General features: G+C 31.8%; 2 protein-coding genes and 1 pseudogene across 2 annotated transcripts; all 3 read right to left on the reverse strand.

The window, feature by feature from the left end:
• Window positions 1-4,312: 4,312 nt before the first annotated feature.
• LOC110664878 (rac-like GTP-binding protein ARAC1) lies at window positions 4,313-7,973 on the reverse strand. Its single transcript, XM_058137959.1, has 8 exons — window positions 7,738-7,973; window positions 7,300-7,615; window positions 6,705-6,792; window positions 6,493-6,602; window positions 6,327-6,390; window positions 5,039-5,103; window positions 4,857-4,922; window positions 4,313-4,767 (listed from the first exon to the last, which is right to left on the reverse strand). Exons 2-8 carry the CDS (start codon window positions 7,396-7,398, stop codon window positions 4,666-4,668), a joined length of 594 nt encoding a protein of 197 aa, XP_057993942.1. The 5' UTR covers window positions 7,399-7,615; window positions 7,738-7,973; the 3' UTR covers window positions 4,313-4,665.
• A 1,654-nt stretch (window positions 7,974-9,627) lies between these two features.
• Window positions 9,628-17,053, reverse strand: LOC110664877 (uncharacterized; annotated as a pseudogene).
• Window positions 17,054-21,404: 4,351 nt separating this feature from the next.
• LOC110664873 (pectinesterase inhibitor 10-like) lies at window positions 21,405-22,098 on the reverse strand. The gene has a single exon (XM_021824743.2). The coding sequence runs from the start codon at window positions 22,096-22,098 to the stop codon at window positions 21,472-21,474; it is 627 nt and encodes a 208-aa protein (XP_021680435.2). The 3' UTR covers window positions 21,405-21,471.
• Window positions 22,099-26,586: the final 4,488 nt, after the last annotated feature.

The raw sequence follows: 26,586 nt of genomic DNA on the forward strand, positions 1-26,586 counted from the left end.
TTGGCTCATATCTGGTAGGTGTTGGAGTAGGTTTGAACAAATGAGACGGGTGGTATGTTGGAGGTGGTTCATATGAATAGTTAAAAGGTTTAAAAGGGGAGTAAGCAGGTTCAAGAGTAGGAAGAAAAGGATTAGGAGTTGTTTGAGCAGAGAAATGGCTGAATGGGCTGTAAGATACCGGAGCTTCTATGGGCTTATGCAAGTCTGCCTCAACTTGGGCCAACTGTTTTTTTAGCCTTCTTATCTCTTGTTCCTTGTGGTTGAATTCTACACCAAATCTCCGTTGTTGGATCAAAGCATTCAGATCTCTATCAAGCTGGGTAATTCTGCTTTGTAAGTCCTTGTACATGTTTTGAGCAAAAGCAGTGAAGGAGTCAATCTTTTGATCAACATGCTGAGTCTTGGTGAGGACCTGGTCAATCTTGGAATCAATACGCTGTAGTGCCTTATTTTGGACAGCAGCATTCTTGGTCTGCCAGTTCAAAACTTCTTCTGCTTGAGTGATCGGGGTTGTCTGACCTTCACTATCAACCTTAGTTGAGTGAATGAAAGGTCTAGTGGAGATTTTGGTCTGCTGGTCGGTCTGTTGTGCTAATGGAGGAAAATCTGCTTCATAAGAGGTAGGTGAGAACATCATGCAGGGTTGCACCAAAGGAAGTGAAGTTGGAGGGGAAGAAACTGGTTTGAGAGGGGTTAGTTTCTTTCCTTCCTTTCTGATGATCTCAAGGGCAAGCTCATAGATGGGAAGAGGCTTCTTCTGCTTGGTTTCCTCATGGATACCAATCCATGGGCTACTATCTGGATAGTCTCTTCTGAGAACTTGTTATGGCTTGCAAGAGGCTCTTCTTGTTTGTTTAGTGAGCTTCCTCCAATTTTTGTCAGACAGAGGATGGTCATATTCATTTTCCCAGTAATTGTCACGACAGTCACAATCTTCGTCGCATGCTCCAGAACCTGGGAGATCCCAGGGGCAGTGACCATCTATTTTCTGAGAATAGATGTAATGATTGTGTGGTGTTACTGCTCCAATGGGATAGTCGTCTTGCTCTTTTTCTAATTGCTGGACCATCATGATCTGGAATACAGGTAAGGATCCTGTAGAATGCCGTGGTGGCTGGAAGGAAGTCTGCACTGTTCCATCAGGATTCCTTCTGAAAGAAGATTCTGTGATCTGGATTGGTTGGGAGGTTGAATGAAGCCTTTCATAATTGGTTAACCAATCCTTTGGGATGAGCTATTCAAGCTCATTTCTAGGCAGTTGCCTAGGTATCTGAACAATTGTTGGAGTGGTCTCAGTGTCTGCTAGCACAAGCAGAGCATCATTTGATACAGATGGCTGAGATAGATCTACTGCATGATCTTGCAGCCTATAGATCATCTGGTGGTGTAACGTAGCCATCATGGAAGATTTGACTTGGGTTGCACCCATGAGTTGGATTTGGACTTTTAAAGCAATGCTGAGATGTGGATCTCTAAGGGAAAGATTGTAGTTAGGAAAAAACGTCAATACCACACTTCCTGCATGCAAAGGGGTAAGACATGTCCCTATCACTGCATGTTCATACTGTAAAAACCTCGTATCAAGGAGTGATACTCTTGCTGTTACTGGAAGTCCTCATCGTCCATGTAGACTGAGGATAAGTCGAACAGCTCCAAAGTGGAGGTGAGAAAACCCTTCTTGTCTCCATCTGGGGATGAGCTGAGGAGGGATTTCTAAGGTTACGTACTGTTCAGCAGATGAACTCTGGAGAGAGCATTGATCCATTCTGGAGGCCTGAACATATTCTTTTGACAAAGATCTTCTGGAAGAAATGAGAGATCTGATAGATCTGGTCAAAGATCCAGATCGTCTGTAAATGTTGTATGGACTGAGAAGAGGAAGAAGAGATTCTCCAACCTGAGCATCTTCAGGTAAAGTGGATATTTCCACGAGATTATCAATTCTGAAGGATAATGTTCTTCGAAGTGGTGAAGAAAAAGAAAGAGAAGAAGTGAGATTAACAATCTCAGAGGGAGAAGGGGTCTGAAGATGAGTTTCAGAAACAGGGTTAGGTTTTTGACAAGCCATGTTTGGTACGTGGCGTTGTGACTAGAGATCGCTCTACCTTTTAGGAAGGAATCAAGCAGTTACTAGTTTTCAGCCGATATACCAAGATAAGAGAAGATGGCAGAAAACAGTGATACATAAATTAAGAGAAATACCAGAGTTTGAAGATTTCTCCCCTACTCACCAGTGAAGTATGTATAATACAAAGGGGATTACTCCCCTCCTCGACTGTCTTTATCTCTGACAACCCTTTCCTCACCTGTTTCAGTATCCACCCTGGCAGAGAACTCATCCTGGAAGAACTATGGCTCCTCTGGTGCATGGTTACTCTCTATTCTACAGGGATAGAATTCCCGCTCATGGCCCTGTATCAGTATGTTATGAACAACACCAACAGAACTCTCCTGTCCAGATTTCTGGAATGGTTCAAGCCCATTTCAGCATGGCGCTACAGTCTGAAGCGCATCATAGACACCCATGGAATAGAAGACAGGCCCACCCACCATCTCCTGCACACAGACAGTGGCCAAAGGACTTTTTTGAAATCGACTCTGATGACTCCGACTTTGACACCCTCAATCTGTCCACCACTCCATGATAAAAGTTAAAGTTTGTCAGTCAATAATGTAATAATGTGTCCGTCTTTATTTTGCTTTCCTTTATGTTGCTTTAAGAGTGTCGGTAGCCAGTTTCTAACCGGTTGCCTGTAATGTTAAGAGCCTCCTCGCCTATATAAGCAGACACTGAGACAACTCCAACAATTGTTCAGATACCTAGGCAACTGCCTAGAAATGAGCTTGAACAGCTCATCCCAAAGGATTGGTTAACCAATTATGAAAGGCTTCATTCAACCTCCCAACCAATCCAGATCACAGAATCAACACCTGCCAGATATGAGCCAAAGAGTCCATCTTCCTCGGAAGAATCCCATCCTCCAAAAAGGAAAATTGATAAAGGGAAGGACAAAATGTACCATGATCCTCCTCCTCAGCATATGGTATCCATACCCTCTGAGCCAGAACCAGAAGAAGATTCTTCTGATGACTCGTCTGATGACAGTGAGGATGGACGAAGCCCGTTCTTTTCTTTCAAAAGTATCTGACTGACCTTCTTCCTTTCTTTTGCTTGAAAGGGGGTTTGAACCCAGAGGGATGCTTCTTGTAATGTGCTTTCTTCTTTGGCTTGCATTCACAGTTCTTTTCCTTGCATTTAATGGCAAGGTGAGACTTCTGACATACATTTTTCAAAGTTTTGCTGTTGTCAATGATATCTTTGAACAATTTTTATTGTTTATATATAATTTTATATTAAATAATATGTATATATATAAAAGAGAAGCTGCTGATTTTGGTACTGTGCCTTGCATGTGGTGCCTCGTGAGATTTGGGACCTTGGATTTCTGTGTAATCGAAGTAGAATAAGGAAACGGTAAAATGATGCGTTTCCTCTTGTGCTGTAAGATAACTGTGCAATTGCAAGGTCTTTTCAAGGGTAATGGCGTAATGTAATGCAAGGACGACGACTAGTTTGATCCCTGAAGCTGTGTAAGATAGGGATAGGGTCTGCTATTTTTTAAATCGAGGGCAAGGTTTTTCTTCTTTATGATCCCTCTCTTTCAAGATTGATTCCTGACATCATTCGTCTCTTAATTAACTTGAACATTTTGAGTTTACAAAGCGATCGGAAGAGACGCTTTCTAGAGGTATAAACAGCCGAGATCAACAGGGGCGATTTTCACCTATCGAATTTCTACAAGAAGTTGAAACACATGAATGGAAACATAAAAACACACGAATGGAAGAATAGAATTGACAATCTGATAAACCCCAATAAGCAGTCTGCAGACGAGCAGAACATCTGGGACTGCGAGTAATCTTTGCCATATTCGATTGGCAAATGTGTCAGGTTTCCAATTTACAGCATGCTGAATTATTAAGTATGAGATTTGTACCTTTTAGTCGTACATGTTCTGTTCACGCATTCTGTGCAAGTTGATAAAATCCAACATATTGTTAAACTGCTATATAATCTGAATCCAACGCAGCTCAACCACCTTAACTAGGCGTATTTTCACCCATATCTCACAAGGCAGAAAATTCACAATTTGATGATACGATTAAAATTCCAACCGAAGAACCATGTTTTGTTAAATCCAAGCAAATAGTCTTCAACTATTTATTTGACACCCAGCAAAAATTACGAATAATGACAAGAATAGAAGATACTGATAGAAGGAACCTACCATTTGTATCAGAAACTAGCAAGTTGCTAATAAACTGAGCATGAAATTGATAGCACAAGCCCAGCCCTTGAAATGATACGCTAATAGATAGAATCCATCCAAGGCGGCAAGGTTGTTTTCCTAACTGGGATATTCCAGTCTATTAATACATAAAACATATCAAAACCGGGACAGAAGAGAAGGAGGTGGGCAACTACACAACTGAATTCAACAATTAGACATCCACAATAGTCCAAGAAAGCAATACCAAACCACCTGATGTTTCACAAAGATCCTAATTAATCTGTTGGGACAATAACTGAGCTTCTTTAAGAGCGATGGAAAGAGAAGAAGTGGAATATGGTATGCAAAGAGGCCGTTAACTTCCTCATTTCAATCACAATATGGAACAGGCCCTTTGCGCTTTATTCTTCTTTTTTTTCTGCTTGGGTGGCTGAAGGACAACTCTGATAGCTTGATCGAAAACTCCCTTGACATTCTACAGGAAGAAGATCACAAATTTTATATGGTTGAAAAGGCTGTCATCAAATAAATTACAACAAAATTTCCTCAAGAAAATTTATATACCTGCTGTGTTTTTGAACTGCATTCAATGTAAGCAGGTGCACCAATCAGCTTCCTCAGTTCCTCTCCCTTTCAAGAAAAAGGTAATGATGATAATGGTTGTGAAATAAAAAAGGAATACTTCAGGTTAATGCTCAATACATGTACAAATACAGCATGCCAGAACATGGGGAATAAACCTTTACCTGAGCTGCAGTAATGGGTACAGCACCAGGGTGGTCTATAAAGAACTGCTTATCATCCCGGAGATCTGGCTCATTGGAAAAACACAGAAAAAGTGAGGACCAACTCAAAATAACATCTCTAAATGAATATTCTGAATAGAATGCTCCCTGGCTAAACAAACAGGTAATAAAAATGAAAATAGCAAATTAAAGATAATCAGGTAAAACCTTTACGAAGGGAAAAACACGTAAAATTATAATGAAAGAGAATTTTATACAAGTTTACTTCAATAATCTGTCAGCAAGGCTGATAGTACATATAAAGGCACCACAAATTACTCAGTGATCAAGCCTTGTTTAGGCCAGGATATAAGCTAAAATTAAGCTTATACAATATCAAAATTTTTAAGGCATTAGTAATGCCCCATCAAAGTGGACTTCAAACATGTCAGGCTTGAGTAATCAAATATACAGTTGCCCTCAATACATCTAAATGATAATCCCCAATGTTTCTATAGTCATACCTAAAAATATGACTCTCCACACTAAACCAGTAATCATTCTCTACTAGAAATTGTCTTTTCCACGATGTCAACATCCAAAAATACAAGGTAATGACCCTTATTAAAACCCATAACATCCACCAATTAATCAGCTATGAAAACCTTTGTTTATTATTTCTACCAAGCGACCTTTTCTCATGCTGTCAAATGTCAGTCACAATGAAAATTGTGTTATATTATGCTATGATGAGCAACTTAAATCTTTTTACCCAAGAATCAGAAAATTGATTACTCAACAAGAAGTCTGTATAAGTTGGACCTCAAAATATTGGCCATGAAGCAAATTGCAAAAGCATAGATATCAGAATTCATCTACTCAATTACACAGAAAAGGAGAAGAAAGAAAGAATGAAAATGTCCAGTGTAAGTGGCTCAACAAGAACATGCATGACATGCATTCCTAATCACATCTGCATCAAAATCATTAATATGGAATAATGAACTACCTGAAGAGCATATAAAGACAATAAATATAAGCAAATTATGCATAGCAGATTATTTAACCATCAGATGATCATGCTAAAGTCAATTAAACTCAAAAATTTTCAGATATTAGGAATCTTGAACAAAAGAAGTTGACAACACCAAATCATCGCAGATTGTTTTAAAAAAGAAAAAAGTATATACAAAGGGAAAAGAAAATGACAAATAAGCGTACGAATATTGTCCTGAAACTCCATGAAAAGATCAGCAAATCTAAGAAAATAGCATGCTTTATTTTGATACACCAACAAAGAAAATTTTACCAAGCTTTGTTCCAACGAGAACAATTGGGACCCCAGGCGCATAATGTTTCAACTCTGGAATCCACTGGAAATGAAGCCAAATTAGGAATTTTATCAGCGTTATAATTCTCATCATCTACAAACAAAAAGAAAAATCATTGGACTTGTGTTATAATATCATATCAACCTTCTTGGATACATTTTCATAACTGGCCTTGCTAATGAGAGAGAATGCCAGTATGAAAACATCAGCTCCACGGTAACTTAGAGGTCTTAATCTATTGTAATCCTCTTGCCCTGTTCAAGTAGTAACATAATTAGACCCAAAATGAAATAGAATTCTATAACAAGGTACCTAGCAGGAACTGGAATTCAAAGAAAAAAACCCATGAATATTACCAGCAGTATCCCACAAACCCAGGTTAACAGTGCTCCCATTGACGACCACATTTGCACTGAAATTGTCGAAAACAGTTGGCACATAATCCTGTTCAACACAGAATGCAAATAGAATTAAACCAATGGCATTATATTTCAAAGTTTTCACTTCAAAAGCTTTGTAGAAACAAGATCGTCTAATGCTTAGCATTAATTACACAAATCCGACAACAAATGCCATGTTCTTAATCTCATCCCAATTATGAGCAAACAAAACAAAAGCTGAAGCCGTAGAAAAAGAAGAAAAGGTGGCAAGTGGCTGGCGGGAATGCTTTACAACTAAGCCATTTTGTATTCAAAAATCAAAAATTAATATAAAATTTGAATACAGATCAGCAAAATTCAAATTCCATCAATGAATTAACCTTCTTATTTAAAAAGCATAAAAACCCATGTCCTTTAAAATCATATATCAAGCATTTCCAAATCAACCAAGGCCCTTTATCAATCAAAATGGGCACTGATATTACCCCAATTGCACAATCGACCATAAATTCCATGTTCTCCATAAAATCCATAATAATACTAATAACAACACTAAGAGAAAGAGAGTTACCGTAGGGAAGGTGTTGCTGGTGTAAGATATCAAGAGGCAAGTTTTACCAACGGCACCATCACCAACAGTGACGCACTTGATAAACCTCGAAGCGCTCATTTCTTTTTATTTTATTTTATTTTCTTTTTTTCTTTATGTGTTGATTGCTGATTTTTTTTTTAACAAAAGATGAATTGAAGAAAAAAAAAAAAAGCCTCAGATCTTTCACCTGAGGACCGTCCTCCTGATCAAAACACAACCCGTCCACCAATGCCAACAACACTTCTTCTTCTTCTTGTGCTTCCTATTTCTTCTTTCTTCTTCTTCAATACGCCATCTGTTCATCGAAAAAATAGAAAAAACAAAAAACAGAAAATGAAAAAAATTGAAGGAAACCCTAAAACGAGAGAAAAAGGCTAACATTGACGGAAAAAGGGAAAAAAGAGAGAGGATCGTAACTGAAAATGGAGAAAAGTTAGGGAATTGAGAATGTGAGATAGAAAGAGAACAGAGAAGGAAAAGAGAAAGAAGCATTTTTGTCTTTTGAGGTTTTGTTGGCCGGCAAATTATGCCGTTGAATCGTTCGTTGTGCAAAACCGATTTTCGCCCACAAACTCTCCGATTCCTTTGTTTTCTTTTCTCTCTCTTTAAATATTTATTTTTATTTTTTATAGTTTTCGAACCCTTTTTCTTTTTTTGGTTTGTGTATTTTCTTTTCCTTTTACCCATTAATCGGATCGCGGGTCACGGATTGCATTTCTACGCGGCAAAATGTCTAATCTGGTTTTGTATTTATTGAAAAATTTTAATTTATTTTATTTTTTTATTTAAATTAATTTAAAAGTTGTAATAATTTTAAGAGTTAAAACTAATGAATTAAATTTATTAATTTATATAAAAAATAAGAAGTTTAATTTTTTTAATTTTGAAATTAAAATTTTAATTTAATTAATTTCTTAATTTGTATATTAAATTAAATTTAAATTAAAATTTTTAAATTAAATTAAATAAAATATTAAAATAAATTAAATTATATTTTTTTTAATAAATATAAAAAGTGTAATTAAACTTTCAACCATTTCAACGCTGGTGAGTAATGAAAATGGGAAAAAATTTATATTTTTTAAACGATAGTAAAGGGAAAAGGGATTAATTTATTGTATTTGAAGAGTTAAATATTTTTGATATAATCATTTGGATTGTAATGAATTTTAATCTATTATTCTCTAAAAAATTTTAATTTACAGTAAGATAATGATAATATTTATATTATTTTTGTGTTCTACCTTGCCGTTAGAAAAATATTATTGGATATAAATTACTAAAATTCTCTGAAATTTAGCATAAATTGTCCATTTGTCACTTGTTTTGTATCCTTAAGAGTTTGATAAAAAAAATAATAAACTTGCAAATTTCTGGACGGAGGATACCAAAATTCCTATTAGGATACTTTTTTTTTTTTTTTGCAATTTCTTCAATATATAATTTTATTGTAACGTTTTAATTTTTAATTTTAGAATTTTATAGTTTGATATTGGATATAATTGTATTCAGTTTCTAAAATTAATTTTGAAATGAGATATAAAAGCCAAATATAACTTTTCCATTTTGGATAAAATTAATTCCAATCTTTGAGATTAAGTACAATTATAACTAAAGTCTAAAATTAATTTAGAAAAATTTAAATTTTATCCATGGAACTTATAATTTTAGTAACTAAATTTAAGTTGATTGATTGTTTTAGAAAATATGACCATATAAATTAAAAGAATAAAATCAACACTTAAAATACATATAGATAAATTTATATGAATTTGAGTAATTATTTACTATAATTGTAAGTTTAGTGAATAAAATTTAATTTTTTTTAAATCAAATTTGAGTTTTGATTATAATTTTTAAATATTTGGATTTATGATAAAATTGAAATGTTTAGATGTAATTAAATTACTACAAACATTTGGCTGAAACACTAAGACATAGTGTGTTTTTTTTCGGCAATTTGGCAGTTTCGATATTTGGGTTGGACTCGTGATTCGGCCCATTCAGGTTCGAATCCACTTTGAGTCGATCAAACGGTTAATTTATCTTTCAACTTTTTAACAAAGACTGATTCAAATCAGACGAGACTGAAGAAACCTGTCTGGTTCAAAGGGGGGGAAATGGTTCTGTTCACTTCGGACCCATGAAGCTTTGGTCTAGAGTTAGAAGTAGAACATACCAGTTCCCGGCCCAAATTGAACCGTGGCCAGGTTGTTTGTTTTGTTTTTTTCTCAAAGATGTGGCCAGGTCTGGTTGATCCTATCTACAGAACATATTTGCATCTTCTAATCAACAACTGCAAATTGCTAGAAGAAAAAAAATATATATCAAGAGATAAATTCATGTTTGATATATTAGTACAGATCCAACGACTCGAGCACCCTGCGAGCTTGGATATGTAGGGCGGTCAGTCTCTGCTCTGGGTCAGGGGTTGAGCCAAATTGACTGGCTGGCCATATCAAGGAAGCCGATTTCTCACCAAGAAGTCGCCTTATGTCTTCATGTATGGTAACCATTGGAGGCATTTCTCTCCCATTAACATGGCCTATGAGTAGCAGCAAGAACTCCCCACATTTTAACCTAATTAGAGATAAAATCATGCTGCCTTAGCAGTTATTTCGGACTTGCAAGATATAGCTCAACTTTAGATTAGGACTACAATGCACACTTGCTAACTCACCTCCATTTCAAAACCGACGACAAGTCCAAAACAGGAAAAGCAACCCAAACCAACATTAGCAACTAAAATTAATCCTCAAAAAGCAGCATACACCAGTGATGAACTACCAGGAAACAACCCAAAGGGAAAAAGGAAAAAAAGAAACCAAAAAACAAAACAAAAAAATACCTCTCACCTCTTAGGTGTTCTAGAACCTATCCTTTTTTCTTCCCTATTCTTAATTAAATTTCATAGGAGTGTTCTCTTCTATTATTATTTTTGAAGATTCTTAGATGCCTTATCTCTTACATCTTGCTTAAAAATATATATTGGGTGCAAAAATTGAGTTGAGAAACATGAATTCATATGAATGTGGAGAAATACAATTTGGGTTATCTTTTTTAACATGGCTATCATGAAGGATATCTTGTAGATTAATTCACTTAGGTCATAGGCAAAGATAGGATTTTGGTCTCATATATTCAAACAAATTATGAGAGAGAGTGAGCAAGAAAGTGAGAGACATAATCCCATAAATTAATAAAAGTACCAAGAGTTTGCTAAGGGGAAGTAAAGTGTTCTAACAGCAACTAACCAAGGGTAGTTTAGTCAACATATGTTTAAATTTATTATTAAGCTGTGGCAATAGTGCCCTAATTAATAGTGTCATTTGATAAACATTTGGAGGTCTCCTCTACATTTGTCCAAAGAAGACATTTTCAATGGAATTTAATAATGATACAAGATCTGGAGCTTTTAGGTAAAGGTCTTACAATTAGTGGCTTTGTTGCAAACCCCATAATCTGATGATGATGAAAGAAAATATAGTTTTAAGGCTGTTAATTGATAATAGAACATTTGAGGGTTTTTGGGAATCAATGTTGTGTTTAATGGTGGTAGCCAACTAAGACAGTTTATTGGGTATATGCATGGTTTCTCTTTTACCTCAGTGGTATTCATGGTATTACAAATAATAATCATCATGTCAAATAGTAAAATAAATAAAGGAAAGGCGAGTTGAGCTGAAGAACAATAATGAATACCTAAGATTTTCATCCACCTTCTTGTCCCTAATGAGCATTATCACCTCCTAAATACCATTGCAAACCTCAAAATCCTGAATACACGTTAACAGAGTAAACAGAGATGATATGTAGATAAAACAATTTTTTTAATCAATTAAAGATCATCATTCACTTTTGCTACAAAAGTTGCACACCACTAGGGTGCTTAAGTTTCCAAGGTCAAAAAATATTATCAGCCAACACAACTCCTTCTAGCTTCTGTATGGATTTATGATGAACTGAAGTATACAATAGTAAGGTTTCATTGTGCATTACTCAGAGAGGCTAGAATTGGTCCATATGCTTCTCAAGGAAAACCAAGCACTGTAACACCTCTAGTTGTATAGCCTGGTATATTTCACTGTTCTAGTGACCGGTGTCGATCCGGACAATTAAGGAGATTAGAACCATACTTAAGACAACTAGATAAGCCATAAAAACAAATAATTAGTAATGTTCAATTAGTTAAGTATAAATAAGAAAAACAGAATATAAGAAGTTAAACGAGCCGACCTTCTCGGGAACGACTGCGAAGTCGATTTAAACTCAAATTTCGAACCGTAAAATATGACGCTGCGGTCCTTAGGACCCTTATGAACACAGTAGAAAAGAGAAAATCATGAAAAATGACTGTTAAGTTAGTCAAATAATTAGGTCAGGGAGCCGGAAGAAATATTGAATTATTTGCAAACCGGGATGAACCGGCAATGGGCAATTTGGTCAATTAATCCCGAGAGCTGACTTCTGACCTAACTGTCAAATAAAATCGAAGAAAAGAAAATTTTGGAATCGAGAATTAAATTAAATAACTAAAAAAAAAAAGAAGAGAAAATGAAAAAGTTAAAAAGGTGATGACATCATGCATGACATCATGCATGATGCCATAAAAATAAGAATTTGTGAATTTAATTAATTGGATTTTTGGGTCTTCCTAAGACATAAAAAGACAAGAAAAGAAAAGGAAAAAAAAAAAAAAACAAAAGTCCTTTTTCCCAAAGTGGACGTCTCCCATTTCTCTCTCCCTCTCCATTGTTAAACCTCCATGGAAGCTTATTCTCAAGCTTCTTAAACCCCAAAACTAACCATAAATTTCACAAATTTTTTCATTAAACTTTGTTTTTGAAGCTTGGTAAAACTATTGACAACAAAAAGAAGAGGAAAGAAAGAAGATTTGAAGAGGGAGAAATTCAACAAAAGATGTTAGTGGTTAGTTTTTAATATTATATTTAAATTCATAATTAAGTAGTTGAATTACACTAGAAATTGTGGAAAAATGAAATGAAATAAATTGTTGAAGGACCAAACCTAAATTTTGGTCAACTAGGGTTTGGGGATGTGTATGCATGAACTTGGTGAATTTAAAGGTGTATGTGAGCTTATTGGTGTTGAATGATCATGATTAAATGTTTTGAATTAGTTAAATGCAACAAGTTAGTAAGTTAGGGTTTTGGTACACTTAGGGTTAGAGACAAAAATGTGAGAAACATATAAAGGGTGTCTTTGACCTAATGTGAAGTGAGAAATGGTCATTTGTGACCTAATTAAGTGTGTTAGAAGTGTTGGAATTAAAGCCAAATTCGGAGGGAGTGTGGTCATGCTGCTGCAGCATGACTAAGTCAACTTTGAGGGACCAAAAATGAAATTTTACAAGTTCAATTGGTATGGGACCAATTGGAAATGAAAATAGACACTAAATGACACAATTTTCATTTAGGAAGCATGCCCAAAAAGTGACTAAAACCTAGTGAACAAATTGATCAAAGTTGAAAAATCACAGTCTACCTCTATACAACTGACCAAATGTCTGTTCATTTAGCTATAACTCGAGCTAAGCAGGTCTAAATGACCTGAAATTTTACCAGTGTTTAGATGAGATATAGACCTAAAACTTTCATGAAGAACACAAATCCAAATTATGCCATTAACCCAATCAAATTACTGATCAAAGTTGGATCACTGAACCTGCAGAACTGCAGATTTACTATATGAACAGTAAAGTTTCAATGGCTATAACTCTCTCTAGAAAACTTCGATTTAAGTGATTCTTGAACCGATGGAAACCTAAGACATAGTAGAATATTTCATATGAAGAAAATTAGACCAAATTATGGACTTAACTTGATCAAATTGCTAAACGAAGTTGGATTAATAAATCTGCCAGGACCAAAATCTGCAGCATGAACAGTGACCGTATGTTGGACATAACTTGAGCTACAAAACTCCAATTGGAGTGATTCAAAAAGGAGAATAAACTTAAGACAATAGGGAACATTTTCTATGAAGAAAGTTTTGCCAAATTCCAACAGAAAAGTGACCAATGGAACAGTGCAACCTAGACACCAAAAATTGAAAATTGACCATTTTGCCTAAAAAACTTAAGTGTTGAGAAAATGACCAAAACCAACAAGTTTGGTGACCAAAATGTGGCATGTGGGTGAAGTTGGAATTTCCATACCTATTAAGTATTAGAAAGTCAACAATTTGAATAGTGTAGTAAATAGTAACCCGAAACACAAAATTTCAAGAACGTCGAGTTTAACATGTTAGAGCTAGGTAAAAGTGAAGTTAAATTTATTTTTGGATTTACGCTAAGTTATGGTACTGAAACACTATAAAATTATGCGTTTCAGTTGAAAAGAATACCGGGAAAGGACCCGATGAACCAAGTCAAGGCCAAGAGGCGACTCGCTTGAGGTTTGTGTACAACATCACTATGCTTTAAAATTCATTGATAAAGTGAATGAAATATGCATTTTACTTTTGTTTTGAATTGTTGAAAGTTTATTGTGACCTTATTTATGATGTTTTGATTTAAATTGTGAAAGTTATTGTGTATATTTGAAATGACAATGTTTAGCAAATTGTTAAGATAAGTTTTGCAACCACAGTGTCATGACCATATATTTGAACACCTCACTAGTATGACTAGTGGGGGTAATTAGTTTCGAATTTTGATTCCTTCTCTGGAGAAGTGTTGAGGTGTGTCAGTAGAACAGGATGTGAATGGATATCCATATATTTGAGCTAGCTAGCCTTGTGATGTGATTTCTCTTTAGCCTCTGGCTATTGAGATTCTATTTGTTTCGAATGGCATGATTTAACTGTGGGTTTTATGAAATATGATTTGATACTTCAAAATGAAATTGTTTGGGATTAAAATCTCATAATACATGATTTGTATTTAATTCTCATGTTCAGTCAAATTTTTGAATAAATATGATTTAAATTTTGCATAAAGATTAGTTTAGTATGTTGTGCACCACTGAGTCCTAGTACTCAGTGATAGCTTCTATTTTTGTCGCAGATACAGAGACTAGAAGAGCAGCAGACTGAGCTGTTAAGGATTAAAGATCATTTAGCTTGAAGTTATCGGGTATAATTTATACCCTAATTGTAAATATTTCTTTTGATGTATGTATTGCATATAGATGTATGGACATGTAAATGGGTCTTGAGCAGCTTGTACAAAATTTGTATGAAGTTTTTAATAAAGTTTAGTTTATATTTCTTTTGATGTAAATTTTATAAGGATGTATATAAATTGTTGTCTCTAATGAAATATGAGTGGGACTATTTTATTTAATTTGAATGAAATGTATTGCTAGTATTTTGAGGATTATTGAATTTTGAACTTGAGAAATTGATTGAAATGATTGTGGAGTTGTTGAAATAAATTGAGTTTGATTATGAAATTGAAGTAGTTGTTAAGAAAACATTTTTAGAAGTGCTTTTTACAGATATTTGAAGAACTGGTTTCTTAAAATACAGACAGAACTCTGTCAAAATTTTTATAAAATTTGCGGAAAAATAAAATGGACAAAAAATATTAACTAGATTTACTTTTAATCATATGTTTTAAATACCTATTAGAAAATGCTCACCAATTGTCAAAAGTAAGAAAATTGTTTAAAATCTTTTGTAGGGTACTTAATGAGTTATCGGTAGGTGAAATTCGGTAGTTCATTAGGTATTCTACGGGGATCATGTTATGCCTTACAGAGGGATAAGGTATGACAAGCACAAAGATCAAGCAGGTCCAGAATTTTATTTAAAGTTGACATAGGCTGTACTTGAATCTTTAGTGCAGGAGAGCAGGACAGGTTAGAGTTTGTGATCTAGTCTGTGAAATGGGTCCAGGTTAAGCTCTGATTAGGTTCATATCAACTAGGATAAGCAACTTCTGTGACCATAACCAAAATTCTAAACAATTGGACAGATTATAAATGTGCATAAACCTATGAACTTAAACCATCACAAGAGCCAAGATTGTGCTTAATATTTTGCAGCAAATATGGGCAAAATGCAGAAACTGATTGGCCAATATATGTATATAGAGAATCTACTTGATTAAGAATAACCTTCAACAAGAGAAAAGTAAAATACCATTTGATTGGATGATGAATCCAGCATTATTGAGATTAGTGCATCTAAACAGGAACCTAGCTCCGATGCACCTCTAGTTGATAATATATGCAACAAAATCTGCAACTCACAGATTGCCAACCAAAGTGCTCAGATTTTTGCACGAGTAATTCTAAGAAAATACAATAGAGATAAACATAACTAAGATTCAATATTTTTTAAATGCCAAAGAAACTATGAGAAAGGTAAGGATGATAAGATGATTTCTCAAAAATAGATATAGCAGGCAGTACTTTACTTAAAAGCATTATTCTTTATGAAATTTATGTGTAGTAAAGCATTATTCATCAGCAGAAGTGTCGATTAGTGATAACCTAGCAATTAACTGGTAGTCCTTTATCAACCTAAACTGCTAAACAACGTGACCAGGTGAGTCTATCCTAAGTCCATGATTCATTTTGTCATTTTAATATATAAGTTTAAGATCAAGAATTTCATACAACTACCACTCTGTATGGGAGCAGGCAGAGTTTTTTATATTTTTCAAACATTCATAAATTTTTACGGTACTTAGAGTTTTTTTTAAAAAGAGGAAAACTTCTTGGGTTGAGAAAAACCGTGTTTTAAAAAGACAAAAGGCCTGTATTAGCTCTAAAAAAAAAAAATTTAAGCACTTCGAATTTTAAAAATATATCACGTAAACTCTTTTACTATTTTGAGAATAAATAATCCTTTTTAAGTACAATCAAGGTCATGCACGAAAATTAAACAAATAAGGCTTTGCCTCTTAAAAAACCATCTAAACTCCCAAACCACAAGTTAAACCATGAGAACCTCCTTTAATTTGAAAAAACTTCCTCCCAAGCAACAAAGAAGGCAAACACACAGGAGATAAAAGTTTCATGTATGTATAGTAGCACCTCAATAGCCTTGTGTTGATGGGCCAACAACGTCCTTTCGCTGTGGAGAAGACAGCAACCTTCGAGAACTCGAAGTGCAAGCGCAACCTCAGCACCCGTTGAAGGACCAGTAATCTTCATAGGCTCTACCCCAAGGATATGATTCAAACTTTCCACTTTGTCATCCTCAGAATCTTTGAGAGAATGTCGAAACAGAACTGGAACCACTGATCATAGGCATTCAAAAATTCCCAATCATGGAAAATTTCCTTTTTCTCCCAAATAAATTAGAGATATTTAATTGAATTTGCAGGAAGCAAACCTTGAAGTTCAGGTATAGATTGGGTTTGGCAGAAAAGGTTGATTTTGGAGTCGTACTGTGAGACGGATCGGAGGAAGTTAAGGAGGGAGCGAAGGCCACGGAAGCGGAGGAAGGAGAATTCGGCGCGAGCGTCTCGGATGCTGGTACGAATAGCGAGAGTGACTTCTCTGTACAATCTCTGCTTGTTCAAAGAGTTAACCAACTCCTCCACCGCCGTGGCCGACGCTTGTGCCTGAGGATCTGCTTCCCTTGAGCTATCCTTCAAACCAGAGCTCGATAACGGCTTTTTCAGATGCATCGCTGTGTCTGCGCTCGGTTGCATCCAGGCGCATTTCGCTGTATAAGTTTTCTTGAGTTCCGCCGAGTTGTAATGCTATGGAGATTTTTTATTTTTTATTTTTCAGTTCAAAGATCATAGCTTACCAAAATTAAAATAAAATAAAATAAAATATATTATACCATTATCAATTTGATTACTTTAATCGGCATGCTACAATCTGATTCTCAATCAATTTCACCAATTTGACTTTTTCTAATTATACATATTTTATATTTTAAAAATAATTTTACGATTGCTTAGTTTTGATGGTTGAAAAGGTAGACACGGAAGTAAGTCCGGAGGAGATGTTTTTAAGCGCGTATCATATTACAGTGTGTTAAGCCTCATTATAATCCGAAAAGATGATTAAGACTTTAGAGGATGTTGCCACTAGAAAGAATTATACTTGATAATATATTAAACTAGCTAAATATTTCTCTTATACACAAATTGAAAAAAAAAAGTTCATTTTTTTAATTTTAATATTTCATTTTTTATTAACATTATTTTTACTTTTTTTATGTAATTTAATTACTAAAATTTATAGAATGTAATTATAATACTCATCAATTTAATACTTTATTTTTAATTTTTACTTTTTAATATGTAATTTAAATTTTTAATAAAATTATATTTTTTATCACTTTTTACAAATTATTTTTTATGAAAAAACAAATTAGTTAACTTACCCATAAAAATAAACAAATGAAAATATTAAAAAATATAAAAATATTGTTATAATATTCATTAGATAAATAATAAAGACAAATAAAAAAATAAAATTATAAAACCATCTTCGCATATATGCATAAATAGTTACATTAATCTTGCTATTTTTTTTTTTTGTTGGTGCTACTTAATTTTTTTGTTTTGAATTCATTGACCTCTTCTTAATACTATAGAGAGTTAGAAATCAATAAATGTACATAAATTTTTAAAATTGAGATCAATAAAAGTTGGATAGAAACAATAGAAAATAGAGCAAATCATAGAATAATTTGAAAACATTAGATGACAGCAAAAGTTTTTTTTAATTATAATTTTATTAAAAATCTATAAAAAATTTAACAGGTCATATTCAAACCACAACTAAGGCTAGTAAAACCCATTCCAAGGATCCACCTTGTTAAGTGAAAAAACCTGATGCAGTAGTAGAAAATAAAATAATATTAAGAGAGCGTGAAAACTCATACCACAACATGAGGCTAACATATAAAATGACTATCCTAGTAAGATTATGAGTTACCATATTAACTTGTTGTCGAATCTAAACCAAAATCCAATTAGACCCTTATAAAAGAAGCTGCTTACAATCATAAACAATATGGCCAATTTCATAAATAATTTCTTCCAAGTAACTAATTGCATTTACAGCCACTTTTGAATCCATCTCAAATTAGTGCTCCAAATGAAGTTTTGCCAAAATCAAAAGTAAGGTCACTTAAGTGGACCAATAAGTGGCTTATTCTATCTCACCCCACACTCTTGTTGCATAACATGTGTCATTTCAGAATGCTAAACCTGTGCTTGTTCCCATTCTCAGAGGTAATTCAGCACCAAGGTAACAAGCTCTTAGGCCACAATACTCTTTCCCTGTCAAAGCAGTAGATTTCTGCTGTACCACATATTCCATAAGATAGAACACACTTTTGCTATAGCCTCACCATCCAAAGCATGAAACAACAAAGTCCAAAAATCACTTAAAGAAGAAAGTTTTGGCCAGATTGCAAGTTCCCAACAATGATAGAAGAAAGTTTAGTAATTCTAAAATAGCACAACATACTTATTATTTACAAGCAAGATGATGAAGAAAAAATTAAAACAAATTTATTTCTATCATTAAACAATTTTAATTGAAAAATGTTATAATATTAATTTTTGCATTTCAAAGTTTGATCATTAATGATCATATATTACAAAACAATGGCCATAAATTATAAATCAATGACCACAAAATATAATTTATTATTTAATTTTTAAATCATAAATATGACATAATTGGTTAAAAAAATAAAATATTAATATAATATAATAATATTAAAAAATAATAAAAATTAATAAGCCAAACTCTACTTAGAAAGTGTCACGTGACAGTTTTTTTAAAAAAATTTAGCTTGTATGTAAACTAGAGAATTGCCAATGATTTTGCATATGACTAATAATAATTTTAATATATAAAAATTAATCACATTGTAAATGCAATTTTCTCGATTATAATAATTAACAAATCATATTAATTATATTTTTGATGAATTAAAAAAGTAAAATAATAAATTTCATTATTGTCGCCTTGAGTTTTGGTAATCAATTAAATTATGAAAATTGAAGTAATAATGATAATGATAAAGTTAATTAAAAAAAAGAAAAAAAAATTAAATACCCAACATAAATGATAATTACTATTAATTATAAATAAATTAATTTCAATATGGTAAGTGTCATGTAACAACACTAATGATAAATATCACGTGGCAATTATAAAGAAAATTTTAATTACTTTATATATAATATATATAGATAGATAGGATCAAAGAATTATGATAAAAATATATGAATACTATGAGATATATGCATGATCATTAAAGAAAAAATAATATCAATTATATTTTTGATAAACTAAAAAACTAAAAAAATAAAATAATTATTTTAATTATTTTAGCCATAGTTATGGTAATCGATTAATAAATAAAATAATAATTTAAATTATATAATTGAATTAATAATCACAATAATAAAGATAGTAAAAAGAAAAATACAAATAAAATTAAATACGGACTATAAATGGTAATAATTATTAATTATAAAAAAATTAAACTTGATATGATAAGTATCATGTGGCAATATTAAGGATAATTAACTACCATGTATAGGTAGACAGATTTATGATAACAATACATGAACATTAAAGGAAAAATAATATTAATTATATATTCAATAAAATAAGGAAATAAAATAATAAATTTAAATATTTTGGCCTCGAGTTATGGTAATCAATTAATAAATAAAATAATAACCGAAATTATGTTGTTGGGGGTAATAATCACAATAATAAAGATAGTAAAAAGAAAAATAGAAAGAAAATTAAATATCTACTATAAATGACAATAAATATTAATTATAAAGAAATTAAACTTGATATAGAAAGTATTATGCGATAACACCAAAAATAAATACCATGTATAGATAAATATATTCATTATAAAAATATATGAATAATATGAGATACACGTGTGAACATTAAAAGAAAAAATATTAGTTATATCTTTGACATGCTAACAAAGTAACATAATAAATTTAATTTTGACGCTTTGAATTTTAGTAATTAATTAATAAATAAAATATATATTTATTTAAATAATGAAAATGATTATGAAAATAATAAAAATAATTAAAAAAATAAATTTCTAAAATAAATAGTAATATTTATTAATTATAAAGAAATTAATCTCTATATAATAATCGGCATGTGACAACACCAAAAAAATAGGTATTACTTGATAGCTCCAAGAAAAATTTTATCATATATATATTATGAACATTTAAAAAATAATAATTAGATATTTCATAAATTAAAAAAATAATATAATAAATTAAATCATTGAAGCATTGAGTTTTGATAATTAATTAATAAATAATAATAATAATTATTAATTATAAAAAAATTAATATTTTATCTTTACATGGTAAGCATCACGTAACAACAGTACTAACAATAAGTTTATGTGGCAACTCTAAAAATCATTTTGCTACTTCACATATATATATATATATATATATATATATATATATATATATATATATATATATATATATATGTTACGCATTCCAAATCCATTAAATAAATTTTTTTTATACGGGAGTGGAAGAGTATTCAAACTTACATTTCATAGATGAGTGGTTTATATGACTTTAATCATCGGATAACAAAAAAAAAAAAAAAAACCATTAAATATAACTAAAATATAAATAGAGAATATAAAAATATAATTTAAATATAATAAATTATTAATCTAAATATTTGTATCTATTTAGTATTATTATTGAAGTTGTTATGAAAATAACTCTTCAGATATGTTAGTTAGAGAAGGTATATTAAAAATTAACTTAAAATTAAATTTAATATATGTTTTTATTAATCATAAAAACTTAAAATAATAAATTATTTTTTAATAATATTTAAAAAATAATATTTAAAATTAATCTTTTTTTAAATAATAATGAAGTCATGTGAATTCCTTTTTTATGAAGAGAATTTGTTAGAATGAGCTTATACATTAATATGAAAAATGAAAGCATCAAGATAAAGACAGTTTCCAAGATTTCTGAGATCAATCACACTACTTTCTCCATGAACACCCATGTAAGGCACAATGGATCTGGATTATACAATGAAAATATAATTCCACTTTAATAATTGTCAATATTTAAAGAACGGATCGAGCTACAGAGAGACATAAACATTATGGAGACAGCCAACTCTTTATTAAGTGCACATTGGAATGGTATTCCGAGAGCAACTAGTAATATTAGGGGAGTTTACTATTAATAAGAGCCAAAGCATTGCTAGTGAGCCTTTCAACATTCAATACACTCTTCGTGATCTTTGTCTTCACTGAAGAGCTTACCTTGGCACCATTAAGTCCATCAGTGCAGGTATCATCATCAGTAATGGCAGCACTAACCCATGTTTTTATGCTAGAAATCTGGAATTTCACTTTAGGATTGTTGAAGTCAAGGCTGCCTAATGCATCCAATGACTCATTCAGCTCGTCGATGCTGTCTCCGATTACTTCAAGGCAATCTTGAACAGCTTGAGCTTCAGTATGGTTTAATCCACCTTCTTTTAACAGAGCTGTTACTAAGGAATTTGCGTTGGTGGCAGCTTGTAGGCTTACGTTCACTGCGCTGATACACAAAGTTAGGTCATTGTTTGAGATAGTGGAGTAGTAGTGGGAGAGAGAGCTATAACAGAGTTTTGGGTAGGTGGTGGAATTGCAGGCCGTTTTCAGGTAGTTTTTGTAGGTACTGCTAGAGTTTTTGGTTGTTTTGGTGGTGGTGATGGCTGCATCGGAATTTTCCAGGTTTGATATGAACAGAAGAAAGGTAAGAGCAAATGTGAGAAAATGGCTTGAAGTTGTGCTTACAGCTTCCATCTCTCAATCTCAAACTCTTGCAATGATGGGTTCATGGAGAATATCATCCCAATTTATAGGGAAAAAACCGATTGACTAGCTGTATCAGGAAATTAAAATAAAATCATCGAGGATTTTTTTTTTTTTTTTTTTTGAAAAAAAAGGGAGGAAATGGAATAAGATCTCATGCGTGTGACGAGATGACATGGCACATGGGAATATTGTGAACGCTTGCGAACGAGAGATTTTTACCGAATGGGTATATTTTGAAAAGCAGAAAAAAAATATAGAGTTAGGATGATTAGCAGGCGCTACTTTTATAAGCTTTGAAATAGGACGCTATTTATATTAATGTTTTTATTTATTTAATATTAAATTATTTATAAACTTTACGTAAAGTGTTATGATCAATTTTGTACGAAAATATTATTGTCATTTGGTACACCATTATTAATAGCGTTTTGCATTGGACGTTTTTTTTTTTTTTAATTTCCATTTATTGTTATCATTATTAATATGCTTTTTTTAACAGCAATTTCATTTATTATGATCAGTATTAAGTTTAATTGCAATTTTTTAAAATTTATTTTTTAATATTAGTTAATAATATGGAAATAAAAAATAATTTTCTAATTTTAAATTAAAAACGTGAAAATACAAAAATAATTTTTCTAATTTAAATAATTACAATTAATTATAATAATTTTAATTTTAATTAATTATATGATAACAAAAGATATATTTTTATTGTTTTTCAATTTAATTAAGTATAATTTTTATTTTTAATTAATTATATAAAAATATAAAATATTTTTTATATTTTCAGTTTAATTAATAATATTGAATATCAAAAAATAATATTTTTGATATTTACATTTAATTAATTATACAATATAAAATAACATTTTAATATTAAAAAATAAAAAATAATTATATACCTGGATCAATATTTAATTCTTCGACCGAGATAATACATAAAGAGACTTGATTGTGAAACATAACTTAATTAAATTAGGTATTTTAGTTTATATATTCATTATAGTTATACTTTTATTTTTTGTTATTATATAAAATATTTTAAACTTAATGCTAAGTTTTTTAATTATGGAAACATTATTGTCTTCTAATTGATTTTTTAGGACTATGCAAGTTAGTAAGTTCATCGTATACAACCAAAAATATCAAATTAATTATTTCTAGACAATTTCATTATAAGAGCAAATTAATTGTCACTCTGATATTGTGCTAGTGAAAATTATAAAAATTAATATGTTTAAATTCTATAAGCTAGCACATTTCAAAAAATATATAAAATTTTTTTTAATTATTATTAACAGTAAAAATAATAAATATAACCTAAATCAATATCAAATAAAAATTATAGAATAAAACTCAATTTGCTCCCTATACTTATTAAGAAGTATAATTTAACATATTTTTAATTTTTGATAAATTTAATTTATAAATTTTAATTTAAACTCAAATCAGCCCAAATTCTCTCATTTGATTGCATATGCCTTTTTTTTTTTAATTTTTTAATATTAAAATATTATTTTTATATTATATAATTAATTAAATTAAAATACCAAAAATATTATTTTTTTATTATTCAATATTATTAATTAAACTAAAAATTTTTAAAAATTATTTTTATATTTTCATATAATTTATTAAAATTATTATAATTAATTTTAATTATTTAAATTAGAAAAATTATTTTTATATTTTCATTTTTTAATTTAAAATTAGAAAATTATAATTAAATAAAATTAAAAATATAAAACTATTATTTTTATTTTCATATTATTAATTAATATTTAAAAAATAAAATTTAAAAAATTACAATTAAACTTAATACTGATCATAATAAATGAAATTGCAGTTAAAAAAAAACATATTAATAATGATAATAATAAATGGAAATTAAAAAAAAATGGAGGGAATTGAGCGTGATGGCAGCGCGCCATTTTTATTCACGTCCAATGCCAAGCGCCAATGCAAAACGCTATTAATAATAGCGTACCAAATGCTAAAGACTAAAATATTATTGGCAGACAATACTGATCACTACATTTTTCGTAAATTTTATTAATAATTTAATATTAAATAAATAAAAACATCAATATAAGCAGCGTTCTGATTCAAAATATTCATAAAAGTAGCATTTTATTCTGTATGTATCATCTCGGCAAAATTCACCCTTTATTAATAATTTTTCTAAAATTAATCCTTTTTTTGGTAAATTTATTTTCAAAATATACCCAAACAATCGAACAAGGAGCAGGCGACAAGCGTGAAAATGAGAATGCGTGCAGTGGCGATGCAAGCCACAGCAGCCAGCCACCTCCACATATCGTCTAAGCAAAAACGATCGCCATTAAATGATTTCGCCACTAGAAGTTGATTCTCTCCATAAAACAATGGTCACTGTTTTCAGAACTAGATTGGTAATGAACACGTCGGTTACTATTACATCTTATAAATCATAATCGATTCCCTGGCCCGGGAAAATATTGAGTTTCATTGATAAAGCTAGCAATGTATTATAAAGTCCAAAAACACAGTACAAGGTTCATGGTAAATAAATAAATAAATAATCTAAGCCTAAACACATAGCAAGGAAAAAAAAAAAAAAAAGAGCAAGCCCACAGGCCGCATCAAAACCCTAAGACAAACGAGTGTTTGACCCGAAAGAGGAGTTCCTACCAAGTAAAAGCATAGACGCTGTAGTAGCATTGATTCACTAAAAGACCGAGGAAGACATTCTGTCAACTAAGAAGCTCAAATGCAGGGAAAGTCACTGCCTAATGGAAACAAGCAGATCCACCATAGCTAAGCAGAGACTCCAAATAAAAACAATCTTCCCAGGCAAGAATTAAGAACCCCTTCCAAATGCACTGAAGAGCAGAGGCCAAGAAGGAGCCAGAGGACTAAAGGCGATAGGCAGCAATAGGCAGGGCTTGAGGAAGTCTTAATCTCATCTAGCCGTGAGGGACCATAAGCCTTATAAATGGCCTAATACGCATCCCTTGAGTTGCCATACTTGCAAAGATAACCTGGAAGCACAAAGACAACCACAAAAAAACCAACAACAGAAACAAGTAGATCAAAGAATAAAATTTCTCGAAAGCTCATATGTGCCTTAACCACACAAACAAAAGAACCGTATACAACCATCTTGTGGTCGGAAGAGTAAACCCACAAACTAGGCAAGAAGATTGACCTTTCCCTACTCAGAGGAGCACAGGAAGGCCAATAAAAATGACAGTGAAAAGGGTCCGCGACCCTAGGTGCAAAAAGGAAGAGGAGAGAGAATTAGCTAAATATAAATTTGAAAGGTTAAAAAGAAATTGAACTCGATCAAATATTTGATTTTCTATTTAGTTAGCTGAATAGTGATAAAATTACAATGTAAATAAGGTATTGACACTTAGGATGCCATGAAATACCGTGCAATGGAACACAAGGTTTCGTTTATGAAATAGGCTGTTAGAGTTTGGGGTTAGCAGTTTTCGGTTTCAACTAAATCAAACTAATTCTGTTATTTTATTTCGGTTAATTGGTAAATTTGCTTCGATTCGATTATTAATTTTAAAAAATTTTGATTTTAAGTTTGGTTCGGTTAATTAACCGAAATTAATAAGAAAACAACCTTGAAGCTGCACCGTTAACTTCATTTTTTACTCAGTACAACAGCGCCGCGTTGCCTCTCTCCCATCCTGATCATTTCCTTTCACGCCCATTGAGCACACAGCATTGTTTTATTCCGCCCTCTTGCATCATGAATCAATGAATCAATAAGACCCTTAGAGACCGATCCTCTCTTCATCGCTGGAAGCCAAGCCATTGTCTCTGTGGAAGTGGACTCCCTTCGAAGTCACGCAGAGCCAGAGTCTAGAGACGAGATGCCGCCGCTTAGGTTCATCTCGAAGCTTCATTATCATTGACATGGCTTTCTCGGTCTTCACTTTGTGGGTTTGCCTCTAGCTTTTGAGTATGCTCCTGCGATTCGCCTCTGGGCTCTGGAGATTTTGCTTCTCCTTCTACAATTCACCTCCGGGTAGCAAGATTGTGCTTTCTGCGATTCACCTCTGGTCTAGGTTCAATACTTCAACACCACTTCTTTCATTCTCTGCCTACTATTTCTTTTTTACCTGGGATAATTGGAGACTTTGAGTGTTGAATGTTATGGTTAATTGTTGAAGATTTTGATTGAACAAGAAAGCCTTGTTTGGATGTGTTTTGGTTGACTATTGGTTGATTTTTGAATGATTATTGGTTAATTGTTGAAGATTTTGCTTGGATGAAATTTGATTGTTGAAATCTTGGTGGTTGATTGTTGAATTTATTGGATTTTGCTTGAATAATTAGGTTTTGTTAATTTGCTTGATTGGATGGGTTTTGTATTGTTTTGTTAAAATTATTAGGTTTTATTTTGTTAATTGTGGCTTAATGTTGATTTATTTGAATCAATTATTCTATGTCGTTGAGATGAGTAAATGGGCAACA

The sequence above is a fragment of the Hevea brasiliensis genome, chromosome 16 (genome assembly GCF_030052815.1).
Source record: "Hevea brasiliensis isolate MT/VB/25A 57/8 chromosome 16, ASM3005281v1, whole genome shotgun sequence".
Lineage (NCBI taxonomy): Eukaryota > Viridiplantae > Streptophyta > Magnoliopsida > Malpighiales > Euphorbiaceae > Hevea > Hevea brasiliensis.